This window comes from Theobroma cacao, chromosome 4 (assembly GCF_000208745.1).
Source record: "Theobroma cacao cultivar B97-61/B2 chromosome 4, Criollo_cocoa_genome_V2, whole genome shotgun sequence".
NCBI classification, from domain to species: Eukaryota; Viridiplantae; Streptophyta; class Magnoliopsida; order Malvales; family Malvaceae; genus Theobroma; species Theobroma cacao.
The window spans coordinates 22,907,279-22,920,250 of NC_030853.1; the positions used below are offsets into that span (position 1 = coordinate 22,907,279).

General features: G+C 34.6%; 2 protein-coding genes across 2 annotated transcripts; one reads left to right on the forward strand and one right to left on the reverse strand.

Moving 5' to 3' along the window:
• LOC18507088 (expansin-A4) lies at nt 4,400-6,315 on the forward strand. The gene is made up of 3 exons (XM_007099462.2): nt 4,400-4,741; nt 4,840-5,152; nt 5,381-6,315. Exons 1-3 carry the CDS (start codon nt 4,585-4,587, stop codon nt 5,682-5,684), a joined length of 774 nt encoding a protein of 257 aa, XP_007099524.1. The 5' UTR covers nt 4,400-4,584; the 3' UTR covers nt 5,685-6,315.
• LOC18602231 (MACPF domain-containing protein CAD1) lies at nt 6,529-11,912 on the reverse strand. The gene is made up of 7 exons (XM_018119858.1): nt 11,643-11,912; nt 10,315-10,553; nt 10,044-10,239; nt 9,873-9,950; nt 8,781-8,964; nt 8,502-8,665; nt 6,529-7,432 (listed from the first exon to the last, which is right to left on the reverse strand). The coding sequence occupies exons 1-7, from the start codon at nt 11,910-11,912 to the stop codon at nt 6,800-6,802; spliced, it is 1,764 nt and encodes a 587-aa protein (XP_017975347.1). The 3' UTR covers nt 6,529-6,799.

Sequence of the window (12,972 nt, forward strand, 5' to 3'; positions counted from 1 at the left end):
TTCAAAATTCTACAAAATTTTTGTTTTTATTGTACAAAGTTATAGTTCTGAATTTTAAAAAGAAAAAAACCGTAAACTCCACATAGACCCTTATGATATAGAATTATATCAAATAGCAACGAAGGTTATTTTTTTTCTCTCATAAAATCTTGCATTTTATTTTTGTTGTTAAAAAAGGATATCTTGTTAAATTTTCAACTAATTTTTTTATAAAAAGGTAGTTATCTTGGGTCCATCGCCTCATTGTGGTTAAGCCTCGAGCATGATGCAACTCTCGAGAAAAAGCTACTCTTTTTAGAGCATTAATCATGAATTATAATTCGGGGACAAAAAACAGTAGAGTCGCGTTGCAGCTTTTTTTTCTTTTTTTTTAAAGAGTCGCATTGCAGCTGATGTGGACATGAACAATTCTTTATCAACCATCCTAAAAGAAGAAGAGAAAGCGATCATCTAGCCATGCATATGAGTTTGATCACCATGGATTAAATCTTTTCACAATCATCTCATCAAAAAAGGCTCAAACTTTTTTAATTGAATAAATAAAAAATTATAAAATGATCAAAATTATTATTATTTTTTATGAAAAATTCTAATTAAAAATTTAACACCATTAATTCTTTTGAGAATAGAAGTAAAATACCAAATTTTCTATGAAAAAAAATAATTTTGAGATGTTCTTTTGAGAAAATATCATACCACAAAGAGTTTATGTAAAGTTTATTCTAAAAAAAAACTTTATCTGCAACAAGTTTCCAACTATATATGTTTTGAAATTACAACATGTTTCCCATTTATTATGTTTTAAAAAATAAAAAATATTTTTTAAATAATAATAATAATTTTTTATTTTTAGAAAAAAACAACATTTAAATAGGTCAAAAATTATAAAAATTGAAAACCTGAGCAAAAAGTAGCTGATTAGAAACTTCAACTAAAATAATTGATATCAGTTCTTATTTTATTAAAATAACTTATCAATTATATTTTTATTAAATTAATTAAGATAAAATAAAATGATTACGTATGAAATTACACATTAAACATATATGGACCAAAAAAATCTCACTTATTTTTGCTGTCATTGTTGTTTTGAATGTGCAAAATTTGCATAAGGCTCTTAAGTCAAGTTTATAAAATTCATCATTAACAACAAATTGAATAAAAATTAAAATTGAAAATCCAAACCAATAACTTCAAAAGTTGCTATATAAATCAAGTATACAAATTTTGAAATAATTGAATAAATTTTGATGCTTTGTTTAAATAAGCATTTTATTTTAAAGTGATTTTTCTCACTATTCCATTATTTTTAATTTATTTTTTTACATATTATTGATATTCTCATTAAACTCTATCAATTGTTGGATTTTATTTTTAAATTTACTTTGTATTTGATTTTTTAATGAAACCACAAACAAACATGTGATCTAAGAAATATTATCTAATTTCTTCTGCCTAATTGGAATTGTGTGGAACTCCTAATAAGAACAAATCAGCATTTATTATTGAAATCACCTTTTCATCATGATAATTCGGGAATAAATAATTAATTTTCTCATAATTATTCTTTCTTTACTCTAACACTGTCGAAATTCATGCTTAATCAACATCATGCACTTTCAAGATAAACAAAGCTAAGTTATTTTTCTTATGATATGTAATTTCCTCTGCTGCTTTCCCTTTTGAAAAGTAGCTCAAAATTCTCCATTTGGATCATCCACCAACAAAATATGAAACTCAAATTCAAACACTTTATGTGTCATCAAAAGTATCAGTTATGTGTTGACTTTTTAAAGTTTTTTTTTTCCTTTCACTTTGATCCTTACTTTCTTAATTAATTTGTTTGATTTGAAGTTTTGTAACGATTAACAACGGCTTTAAAGTAAATAAAGTCATGGTTTGACCACAAAAGGCTTAAAATTGAGCACAAAAATGCTTAAATAAACGATGCTTCACCCTAAAACGACATCAGAGAGTTACAAAGACTGGTACTTAAAAACAAATTTGCACCATCACTTACGTTCTTCAAGTTCAGAAGGAATGTAGAAAGAATGGAGGTAACGGGAGTAAAGATTAAGTAATCATTTGTCTGTTTTACTGTGTTTCCGACTTATATTTTCTATTTTATTTCCACAATCATTTGTCTTCATACTTTCTTTTTTTTTTTCTGATTGAGTAATTGCTAAACCATCCGTACAACCAAACAAAGTTGAGTTGTTTTTCTCAACATATAGTTTAAGACTTTTCCTATAATTAATTAATTTCACGATGATTTTGGTGAGTGATATACTATGAGATCATAATTTCAGGAAAAAAACCAATTGCCCAACTGATCCACTGAATTACTTGGGCCTAATCTACATTTATCGAAAGGGCCTTACTTATCCAATTAGAGAAGAGACATCAGAGGAAGAAGTGCTTGAACCCACACCAAAATGAATGGGTCAAGCTCCAAGGTCCCAGACATGTGAAGGACTGAAATTGTGAAGATAATAAACTTATAATAATATATATTAAATTTATAAGCAGTAACATGTGAAGGACTCAGCGGGTACTCGCATTGTTTTTGCACATGCATCATCATCATGCATGTGAAGCGTACTGACTTGTGCACACCTTCATTGATGATCAGCCCTTGAAAGAAAAGACGTGATTGGCTGGATGGCTGCATTAACCCCAAATCTACCAACACATCACCTGAACTCCAGTTAATTACATGTGATAAAGGAATATAACAAACTCATTTTTATTTTGATTATGAAAGTATTTTTTTATTTACTTTTATGAAATTAATTGGTCATACTCATACATAACAGCGGATGCTTGTTCATTCTTTTGTTTCATGTAAAATAAGATTTGGGGCCGCTTGATATGGAAGAAACATCGCCGTTAATGCTTTAATTTATCTTCACGTTGATCTTTTCAATGAAATATATAGAAAGAATGGATTTTATGATCATATATATATAAATATTACCTAACTATTATAGTGTAGTCCGTAATTCAATGAATTGTTACATACACATACATCCAAAAAACAAAAAAAAAAAAACTCAATATACTAATCTAGTGCTATCAAATTCACCCACAATCGCATACCTATTTTTACCATCTGGTAAGGAAATATAAACCTTAACATATATGTACAGTTTTTAAGTAATGGTGCCTCTTTTGTAGGCACCATTTCTGGTTCTTTATGAAAATTTATGGGATGGGAGGCAATTTATTGGGGTTTTGGTGCAACAGATTATTGAGCTGGTTGGAGTTAAAAGAGTTTTTAGTGCCCTAAGGTGCAAAAACGCGTGGAACAACTCAGCTATTGCTTGCTGGAGTCATTTGCTCAACCCTTCTCCATTATACCACGCTTGTCAGTCTCACCCTCCGCTACATGCAAGTCCACCCCTCTTTATTCCAAAAGCAAACAATTAATAGGATTCAAATCTCAACCCTTAGTTCTCACGTCAAGGAGTAATTCCTGTCAATCCAAGTATTAGCCCTTTTGTTTAATTATAATATCATTTTATTTCATCAAAGAAAAACTGGCCCGCCCACAACATGTGAGATTGCGTGCCCTATAAGTTTCAAAGGGAAACATATCGGTATAAAATCTTCACCCCTAATGTGTACAAAACAAGACGTCTCCAAATATTAGTCATTTAATCACAATTTTCAATAGATATTGAAAAAAATTCCTTATATATATATATATATATTCCTTTTACTATTTAATATTAAAAGCTAGCTAGTATTACATATCAATATATCACTACTATAAAAGTTTTAAATTTTTAAGCTTAATAAATACTAAACTCAAAATATTTTTCTTAATTTTTATTTTATAGGACAAAACCAGACATTCAATTTGAGACCAATGAAGCATCACATAATTCTAAAATTATGTTGCAATAAGATTTCCACTGACAAGACATACTATAATAACAACGCTAGTAAAATAATTATAATTGAATGCCCTATATCTACAATTTTTCCTGATTTTGAGAAATTTTTATTAAAAAATTCAACTTCCTTGCCTAATCCCTCCCTACTTCCTCTCCAATTTCTAAATACCTATTTTATTTCTTATATAAAATAATAAAAGAATTCTTATAAAAAATCAAAATGCATATAAGAAACAGAGATTCTCATAAGTCTAGAGAAAATCATAAATGTGTAAGAAATATAAAAAGGAAATTTATTTATTCAATCATCTTTTTTTTTTTTTCTCGTTTTACTTTGTTTAGGAAACAAACATTAATTAATATACATTAAAGTAACTGCATCCATTAAAAAAAGGCGTTGAGAAATAGTGAATATTGTGGTACAATAATCGGAGCCAAGAGGGTCCGATGAAATAAAAATTTGCATATGCGTTTGATGCCTGCATAGTTTATTACCCAAATTAGTATCCTTGTCAGTTGGTTGGCAAACTTGGTCCCAATAATCATAGCCTCCCTCCTTAGTACAAAGTCTTTTCCCTTTTACGGTGAATTTGTATAAATAGCTATACCCCTTTTCCCTCAAATCCTCAAAGCCTTGCTCCAAGCAATAAAGTCACCCCTATTGTTTGAGCTTGCTCTCACTCAAATGGCCACCACATCAATGCAAATTACATTGTCATTTCTCTTCTTATTCTGTCTGCTCGGTATCTGCAGCTGCTTCCATGGCTCTAACAGAGATGATGGAGGTTGGCAAACTGCCCATGCCACATTCTATGGTGGTGCTGACGCTACCGGCACAATGGGTGAGTTTCAGACTTGAGAAACACATAAATGTCGTTACTTGAATTTTTCTGATCTTTGATGGTCTGTATTTCTGGGATATTTGTGATGGTTTTTTTAGGGGGAGCATGTGGTTATGGAAACTTGTATAGCCAGGGGTATGGAACGACCACCGCAGCTTTGAGCACTGCACTTTTCAACAATGGCTTGACCTGTGGTGCCTGCTACGAGCTGCGGTGCAATGACGACCCGAAATGGTGCATTTCTCGAACAATAACCGTGACTGCCACCAACTTTTGTCCACCTAATTATGCTTTATCTAGTGACAATGGTGGGTGGTGCAATCCCCCTCGAGAACACTTCGATTTGGCAGAACCTGCTTTCTTGCAGATTGCAGAATATCGAGCTGGTATTGTTCCTGTTCTCTTCAGAAGGTAGTGCTAATCCTCTCCCAAATTTTACTTCTATTAATAGCACCAACTGTCACAAAGTAATTAAATATGGCATGTTACTCTCACCGAACTATACCTAAAACCAAGCAACTACCCTTCCTTTTCCGTAAGTTTTAAACCACAACTCGATTGAAATCACACTCTATCTTCACCTGTTTTCATTATGAAAGATCGTTCCTAATAGACCAAACTCCTTGTTTTAACTTGCAGGGTTTCTTGCGTGAAGAAAGGAGGCATCAGATTCACCCTCAATGGCCATTCTTACTTCAACCTGGTCTTGATAACAAATGTGGGAGGTGCAGGGGACATAACTTCCGCCTCCATCAAGGGGTCCAAAACAGGGTGGCTACCCATGTCAAGAAATTGGGGTCAAAACTGGCAGAACAATGCCTACCTTAATGGCCAAAGCCTCTCTTTCAAACTGACTGCCAGCGATGGCAGGACTATCACCAAGTACAACGTAGTGCCCGCTGGCTGGCAGTTTGGACAAACTTATGAAGGAGATCAATTCTAGAGAAATTGTTTCTATATATATATATATATATATATATCAGGCACATGAGCGTATTATGCAGAGGTAGCATAGTGGCACCCGCTAGCTTTATGTGTGAAATTGGCGAGCCAGTGCCATAGCCTACATAGGTACATATATATATAGTGGCTCCAACTGTTAAAGTTTGGAGGGGAATAAGCTGAATTTTTCATAAGATAATCTGTCGGGAATTGTTAATTTGACCATAATATTTATTGTTTTTTTCATGACTAAAATACTTAAAATTTTTAAATAATGGTATCTCAAAAATCAGAGCACGCTTCTTTTGTAATTTTCAAATTCAGATATTATGATAAGTATTGATAACGAGTGCCTATAGACTACAGTTAATATGTTATTTGTAGTACTGTTTTTAAATTAAATGTAATAAGTAACTGTTAATAAGAAAAAATTAACATATAATGAGAGAATATACTTAATATAATATTCTTCAAAAGTGCCCTGCCTTTAGAGCAGTCGCTAATTACCTCCCAAGGCATTAGCGAGAAGTAGGATTCAGGATTGGATCCTCACAAGCATGGATTGCAGTCAGGAGACACTCGATCGTGGTGGTGAGTGGGCTGCAGTTTGTGGTATCATGACAGGGTTTTCTATTAGCCTAAGCCCACTAACATGCAGAAACATACTTTCTTCACAGGAGCCCTGCCGAATACTGTGCAAAAGTAGTACTAGAACGACGAAGAACCACTAGAGGGGAAGAGTGGAAAGGCAGAAGGGAAACTGAAAATCCAGATGGGAACAGTAAGAAAATGACTCAAAAGAAATTAGGAGTCTAATTATCCTATAAGTTACGCAGACAGTGATCTGTCCAAGCCCCTTTCTCATGTTAGATAAAAGAGACATCTTCACAGGTTTTCTACAAAATTCACAGCACTTCCAAGAGGACGGAAATTGCTCCCAAAACTGGCAGAAACTTCATATCCTGCATACACATCCTCACCTACTCAAACCAAATTCATCAAAGCACAGTTCTTTACAAGCATGATGAACACAAATGGCCATGCACAAAGAGCACCGCCTCCACTTAAAGAACAGCCAAGACAGCACAAAAATCGTACAAAACCATTCCAAGAGATTCAATAATTCAGCAAGGAGTACTTCACTCTCAAAACAATTTTGCCTTTCTCAACACCAAGCTTTCCACCGGTAACCAACCAATGGCCTGGAGGATCTTGCGGCCCTTTGCTCATCTCAGCCATATCAACAAATTTTGACAACTTGTTTACAATGTTTTCTTGTGAACCAGAACTTGAGTCACCGGAGTTGGCAGAACCCACAGTAGCAACAACTTTTTTTGATTTGTCATTTGGAATATGGTCCCACAAAGATCTTCGTATTGTGCAACCAGGAAGCCTAGAATACAAGAGCTTCATGTACAAGACATTTCTCGATCCAAAATCCCAGACTCCAAGTTGTGCTCCAGTGACAATGTAGACACCAGAGAGGTCACCTATAAAGGTTTCAGGGTTTTCAATTGGTGCGGTACTAACATGAGAAAAATTCTTCCATTTCACAGGTTCAAACCATCTGCTATCTTGCTCCTCAGGTCCCTGCCACTTGGGAGCACCAATTGCCACATGGGTGTCCCAGTGTGGAAGTAGGATCTTTGGAAGAGAAGCTAAGTGTTGAAGATGAATACTCAGACGGTTCTTCTTGATTCCTTCTAGGCGTAACCGCAAGCCTGTTACTGGCTTACGTCCAACTGAGATCTGCATTTACATTGAGCCCAGATTAGATGCAAATTCTTATTATAAGGATTCAAGTTACCACACCCCAGTAACTTTCATGGTGTGATTTGTGATCAATGTTCTATATTCAAAGACTCCAGAACCAAAGTAAAGTTGTTTCATGGGGTGATAAGCCCCAAAACAATGAATGGATTATCTCAGATATTTTGTCTCAAGCATCCAAGCAGCGGTTGTTGAAAAAGCAGTAATAACGATAAATATCTTATTATATTTAATTATGAAGACTATAGAGTCCAACACCTCTATTGTATTTAATTATGAAGCCTATAGAGTCCAACATCTCAAAATTGTCATACTATAAATCAAATTTAAGGTGAGTCGATAGGCATATTAGCAGGAGCAAAAACACAACCTATAAACGGTAAACATTACTGATAACTCAATTTAAAAAAAAAAAATTCCTAGTATTTTAAGATTTCCCTTGACCAAAACAATTTCTCAAGATTTAAAATTAGTCTACAAAGGCCAATCAACTATTTAACGACAAGCCGAAAGAGTGGACCCTCTTATGTGGATATCAGCTAAAGGCCCACTTTTGCTTCCTTCAATCATTAAAGGGATTGCATTTCAGTCATATGCCACACCACATTATGGCTCTTAGAATGGCCACTATCATTATGCAATTGCAAAGAAAATTCCAGCTAATGAACAAACAAGAAAAATATAAAACAAAAACCCCTCTATTAAAGGCCAAATCAAGCTAGAGAAAGCGCAATAGTCAGGAGGAAAGAGAACAGCTACTAAAGCTGGTAAAGTTTCTCATAATGGGAGACGTAAAAAGGAAGGTGGTTTTCATTGTTCAACATTCAGGACAATGCTATTATTTCAAATTTCCAGGGACTGCAACAACCATCAGGAATCCTCTATCATATGCACATCGGCATACAGTTCAAAAACATGAAGCCTTTATCCCTGAACCAACATAATGCAGACAATTGTTCTCTTTTTCCATTCTCAGGAACAACTCTCACCAACAAGTGGAAGAGCTTGGAGTTTTAAGATGAAAAGCTATGTTTGCATAAACCTATACCTGCTCTTGGCTGACATAAAGTTTTTGCCCCATCATGCTGAATTGTAAAGATGGGCAAATAGGTTCCTTCCTTTGGTGGCCAGGAATCTTGTCCCGTATAGGAGCCCATATCCTAGGAATTTGGAACTCTAGAAAATACCTTAGTTCTTCAATTGGAGGCTTGTCTGCGGATAATCAGACCAAATATTTGAGTTAGGACAAATAGTTTACAATTAGCAACATAACAAATGAGAAAGAAAAGATTGCATCTCATCAACCACAAAAAATTAGTTGTATTACATTCAAGATAAACACTAATGGCACGGGTCAGATGCTCCTTTCCAGCTACCCCCTCAAGCAGAGCAGTAATAGGATAGAAAGTCATTTCAATAACATCAGGAGAGGACCGGACAGTTTTTGCCCATTGGGTGTGGTTTTGCTCCAGATCATCTCCTCCCCTCCTCCGAAATATTACCGTAACATCCTGCAACAATAAGAATTCCAGAAAATTGAGATCAAGGCTTCATGGAGATTAAGTGAAACAAAGTCTAGCAAGTCACACATATGGAATTGACTGAAAAAAGTAAATGATAAATAAAAAATTAACACTAAAAGGCAAAAAATTTCTGGTAGAAAGCAAGTAAGTTTGCTCCATCAATCATGCAAATAAAATCGCTTGGCCAATAGAGGCAAGCTGAAATATGCATGATCAATCATTATAAAAGTGATGCACCAACAACCTAATGCTAAAGCAATCCAAGCTAGAATATCTTTTGGCAATAACAAAGCAATGAAGTTTTACATATTAGCCATTCCTGCATGCTTGGTCATGATCAATGATGTCATAAGTGTTCAATATCATTGCATTTGGACCTTCTTTAAGAGGAATAGTACGAAATATAACAACCACAATGACCAAACAAACAAACAAAGCATTTTCCCACTACATGGCATCTGCTACATGGATCTGATTCAACAATGGAAAAAAAAAAAAAAAAAACAGAAAATACAAAATCCACCCCAAAACAAAAACAGTCATGAAGCTATCGCATCAACAAACCATGACCAACGTATAACCATGCCAAACCAACAGGTACAAACTCACATGCTTAACTAATGAGTTTTCGAAATGAGCAGGAAAATGCAGTGGGGTGACTGGTACAGTGGTTTCAGTCATGGATCTCTATATAAATAACTATTTTTGCCTATTGCTTGATGTCCTACATGCTAAATCGCTTACGTGTACAATAAACAAAAGCTATCTTTCTTTTGAAAATTAGTTTTTCAATAATTTTGAAGTCTGGGCACAGTATATTACAAAACAGCTTCCCAAAATATTAAATATTCATATGCAGATTGATTTCCACTAATAAACTGTCGAGATCTGAATACCTCTTTCCCATTAAGATATGGTGCACTGGTAGGCTGAGGGTAAATTCCTTGACTGTTGAATAAGCCAGGATCAAGACCCTGTAAAGCACAAAATTATCTTAAGTAAGCAATGGGCAAGAAAGTAAGACAGATGAAAGATGACAGAAATATGAAAGAAATAGTGGAACTAGCCTTATCCTTTAACTTGATTTGACCTGAACTTGTATGACTTTCTTTGTCAGAGAATCTCTGATTTCCAATATCCTGGACATAGTTTTTAATCTCCGTGGTGGACAAAGGTGAAGAGTGATGTTGTTTGATGTATATCACATCTTTACCACCAATAGTTACAGAAGTAATGACATGTGTCCCAAAATTTTCAATGAAACTGTCAAATAAAGCAGTATTAGGAATTTAACCTATATTATAAAAGTATTTACACTTAACAACAAATAGTTCATACCTTGCCAGGGATGATGGGTCCCAAGAAGTTGGGACAGTTCGTTTAACATTTTCTTGCAATACCGATGGGGACTTTGTAAGCTGAAACTTGGCAAGTGGAATGTAAAACCCATCCATAGAGAGTGTCTTCGTGGTCGCAGCATCAATATTTGTTGAACCAGTAAAGCTAAATGCAGAGATGAAACTGCCAAGCGGAAAACCACCGGACACATTTGCTTTTTTATTAAAATATTCCAGCATCTGCAGTTGGCAGTTAAGAAAAGCAAATTAGAAAATGTTAAAGCAATACAAATCATGTTTGAAACAAATCAAAGAAAGATAAATCATTGCAAATAGTCTACATAAAGCTCTTAAGATCAGAAATGTTAGTGATGTTAATTTTGCATTTCATTATTGATCACAGTGCACTTTGCAATTAAATTAGCACACACACACTCTCTCTCTCTCTCTTTGTCCCAAAAGACAATTAGGCCATCAAAATCAAATTCAAGATCTTACACATTGACTAAATCTTCAGCATCAACACTTGATCTGAAGTTAATCCCTTAAACTCAATTTGAAAGTCACAAAATAATTGGGAATCAAACACTAACAATCAAACATGACCTTAGTATACTTTGGTAGGAGATAATACACAAGTCCAAACAGAATCAATTACCAGAGATTCTTAGGCTAACAATTAGCATCATGAACAATTGTACTTGTCAAATAATATCTTAACAAGATAGTGCATATAAACTATTCAATGATCATGTACTAGAGGAAAGAATGGGAGAAATAACTTCAACCCAAGTAAGAAAAGTTTGGATGAAACAAGATGAGCTGTCATTGAAAAGGCTGTACTAATAGAACGGTTTACTCATAAATATAACCAAGATAAAACATTAAAATAAGAATTAATGTAAGCGAGGTATAAATTTAATCAAGCCATTATAATAGAGACTTGATGCAGGAAAAGACAGTTCAAAGAATTTTCTTCATCTTCAGGCAGGGTTAATTACTTGCACATGGTTGGAGTTTGTTCTACATATTTCTTCTCAATATCAAGATAAATTTAATTGGTCCTTTTCTCTCTTTTTTTTTTTATCAGTCCAACTACCACTTCTGTTGATCGCCAAAACAATAAAAACTCATGATATCTTGACTATCATTAGTTCCAAACCTTTAACCCTAAAGTCAAGGTTTTACTATGCCTATCTACCAAAGCCCCAGAAGAAACACAAGAACATACAAGTGTAAATTTGAGCTAAAGCCAAAAATCAACAAGCTGGCATAATTCATGAATAAAACAGCCCAACAAACAAACAGAAAACAAAACCACAACGTTACCTCATGAAAATTGCAAACCCCAGAATTGTGACGGCCAAAAGGCTCTTGGAAGTTCTTGATATCTCTAGAAATATTGGACAGAACAATATGATCGTCCAAGTAGATGTCCCTACCATGTTCCTCATCAACTTCAACTATCCTAGAACCTGCCACGCCTTTACAGTACAATAACCTCGTATCAAAGTTAACATCAAATCCCCTTCCTAATGCCTGCACAGCGTTCATTGCAGTGTGCAAGGCAGCTGCATTTCCATTTCCATTTTCACCCATTTTTTCATCACCAGAATTCCTTTCAATTCCCTTTCAACCTCCAAGCTTTTCCTTGATCAGAATCATAACCAGTTCACCAAATAAGGTCATCTCAAAGACCCAATTTCTCCATCTACTGAATTTCAAAGAAATCGAATGATAGGTTAAGATATTTTGAGGAGGGGAACGAGGGCGATGAGCTGATGGTCAAACCACATGGTTGTTTCTTCCGTCTATGAGAATGTGAGGTTGACTGAGAGACGGAAGAAAAGATACGTCAGAGATACGGCGAGGAGAGAATCGAGAATTCTACTTTGTATTTGCAGAGGATCTGAAAGACAATATCCAATCTGATGATTTCTCTGGAAATTCTCTTTTTCTTATTGTGTTTGGTTTAAAAAATAAAATGAAATCTGCCCTTGTATTCTACTGTGTACTTTCTACTATCTTACGAGTTACGGCTATGTTGTCCCACAAAGCCATTGACTGCCTCAAAAGTTTTTTGGGCAAATAGACCATATACAGTGTGACGTGTACTTTTCCATGGAAATCCTAGCCGTTCATTTCTTCCGGACTATAGTCTCTCTCACTCACGCGAGAGAACAGAAAATGGAGAGCCAAAGGAAAATATTTACTTGAACACAACTTTCATATTGGGGAGACAGGAAGGAAACTGTGTAGAGAAATTTTCCTTCTTTTTCTCATTTGTTTAGAACCTGTTTGATAGTATAGAGACGGTGTCATGGGATTTAATGAAAGATCAAGGATTCAATGGGGGCTGAAAAGTCCTCCATTTTCATGCCACCAAACAAGACTTTAGAGGGAAATCAACTCAAATTCAACTCAATAATGAATAAATGAAATTAACTTTCAAGTCCAATCCAAATAATTTATGAGTACCTCATGTCATTAACCCCTTTAATGTAGAGTTTCTTCCAAGTAGTTGACTAATGCATTTGGGTTCTGGTTTTCTAATAAAAGCTGAACTTTCTATGATGCTTGCACATCTCTACCCAGATCAGCATACTGTAGAGTCCAGAGGGGTAAATTGCCAATGCATGACACTACTTGATAACGTATC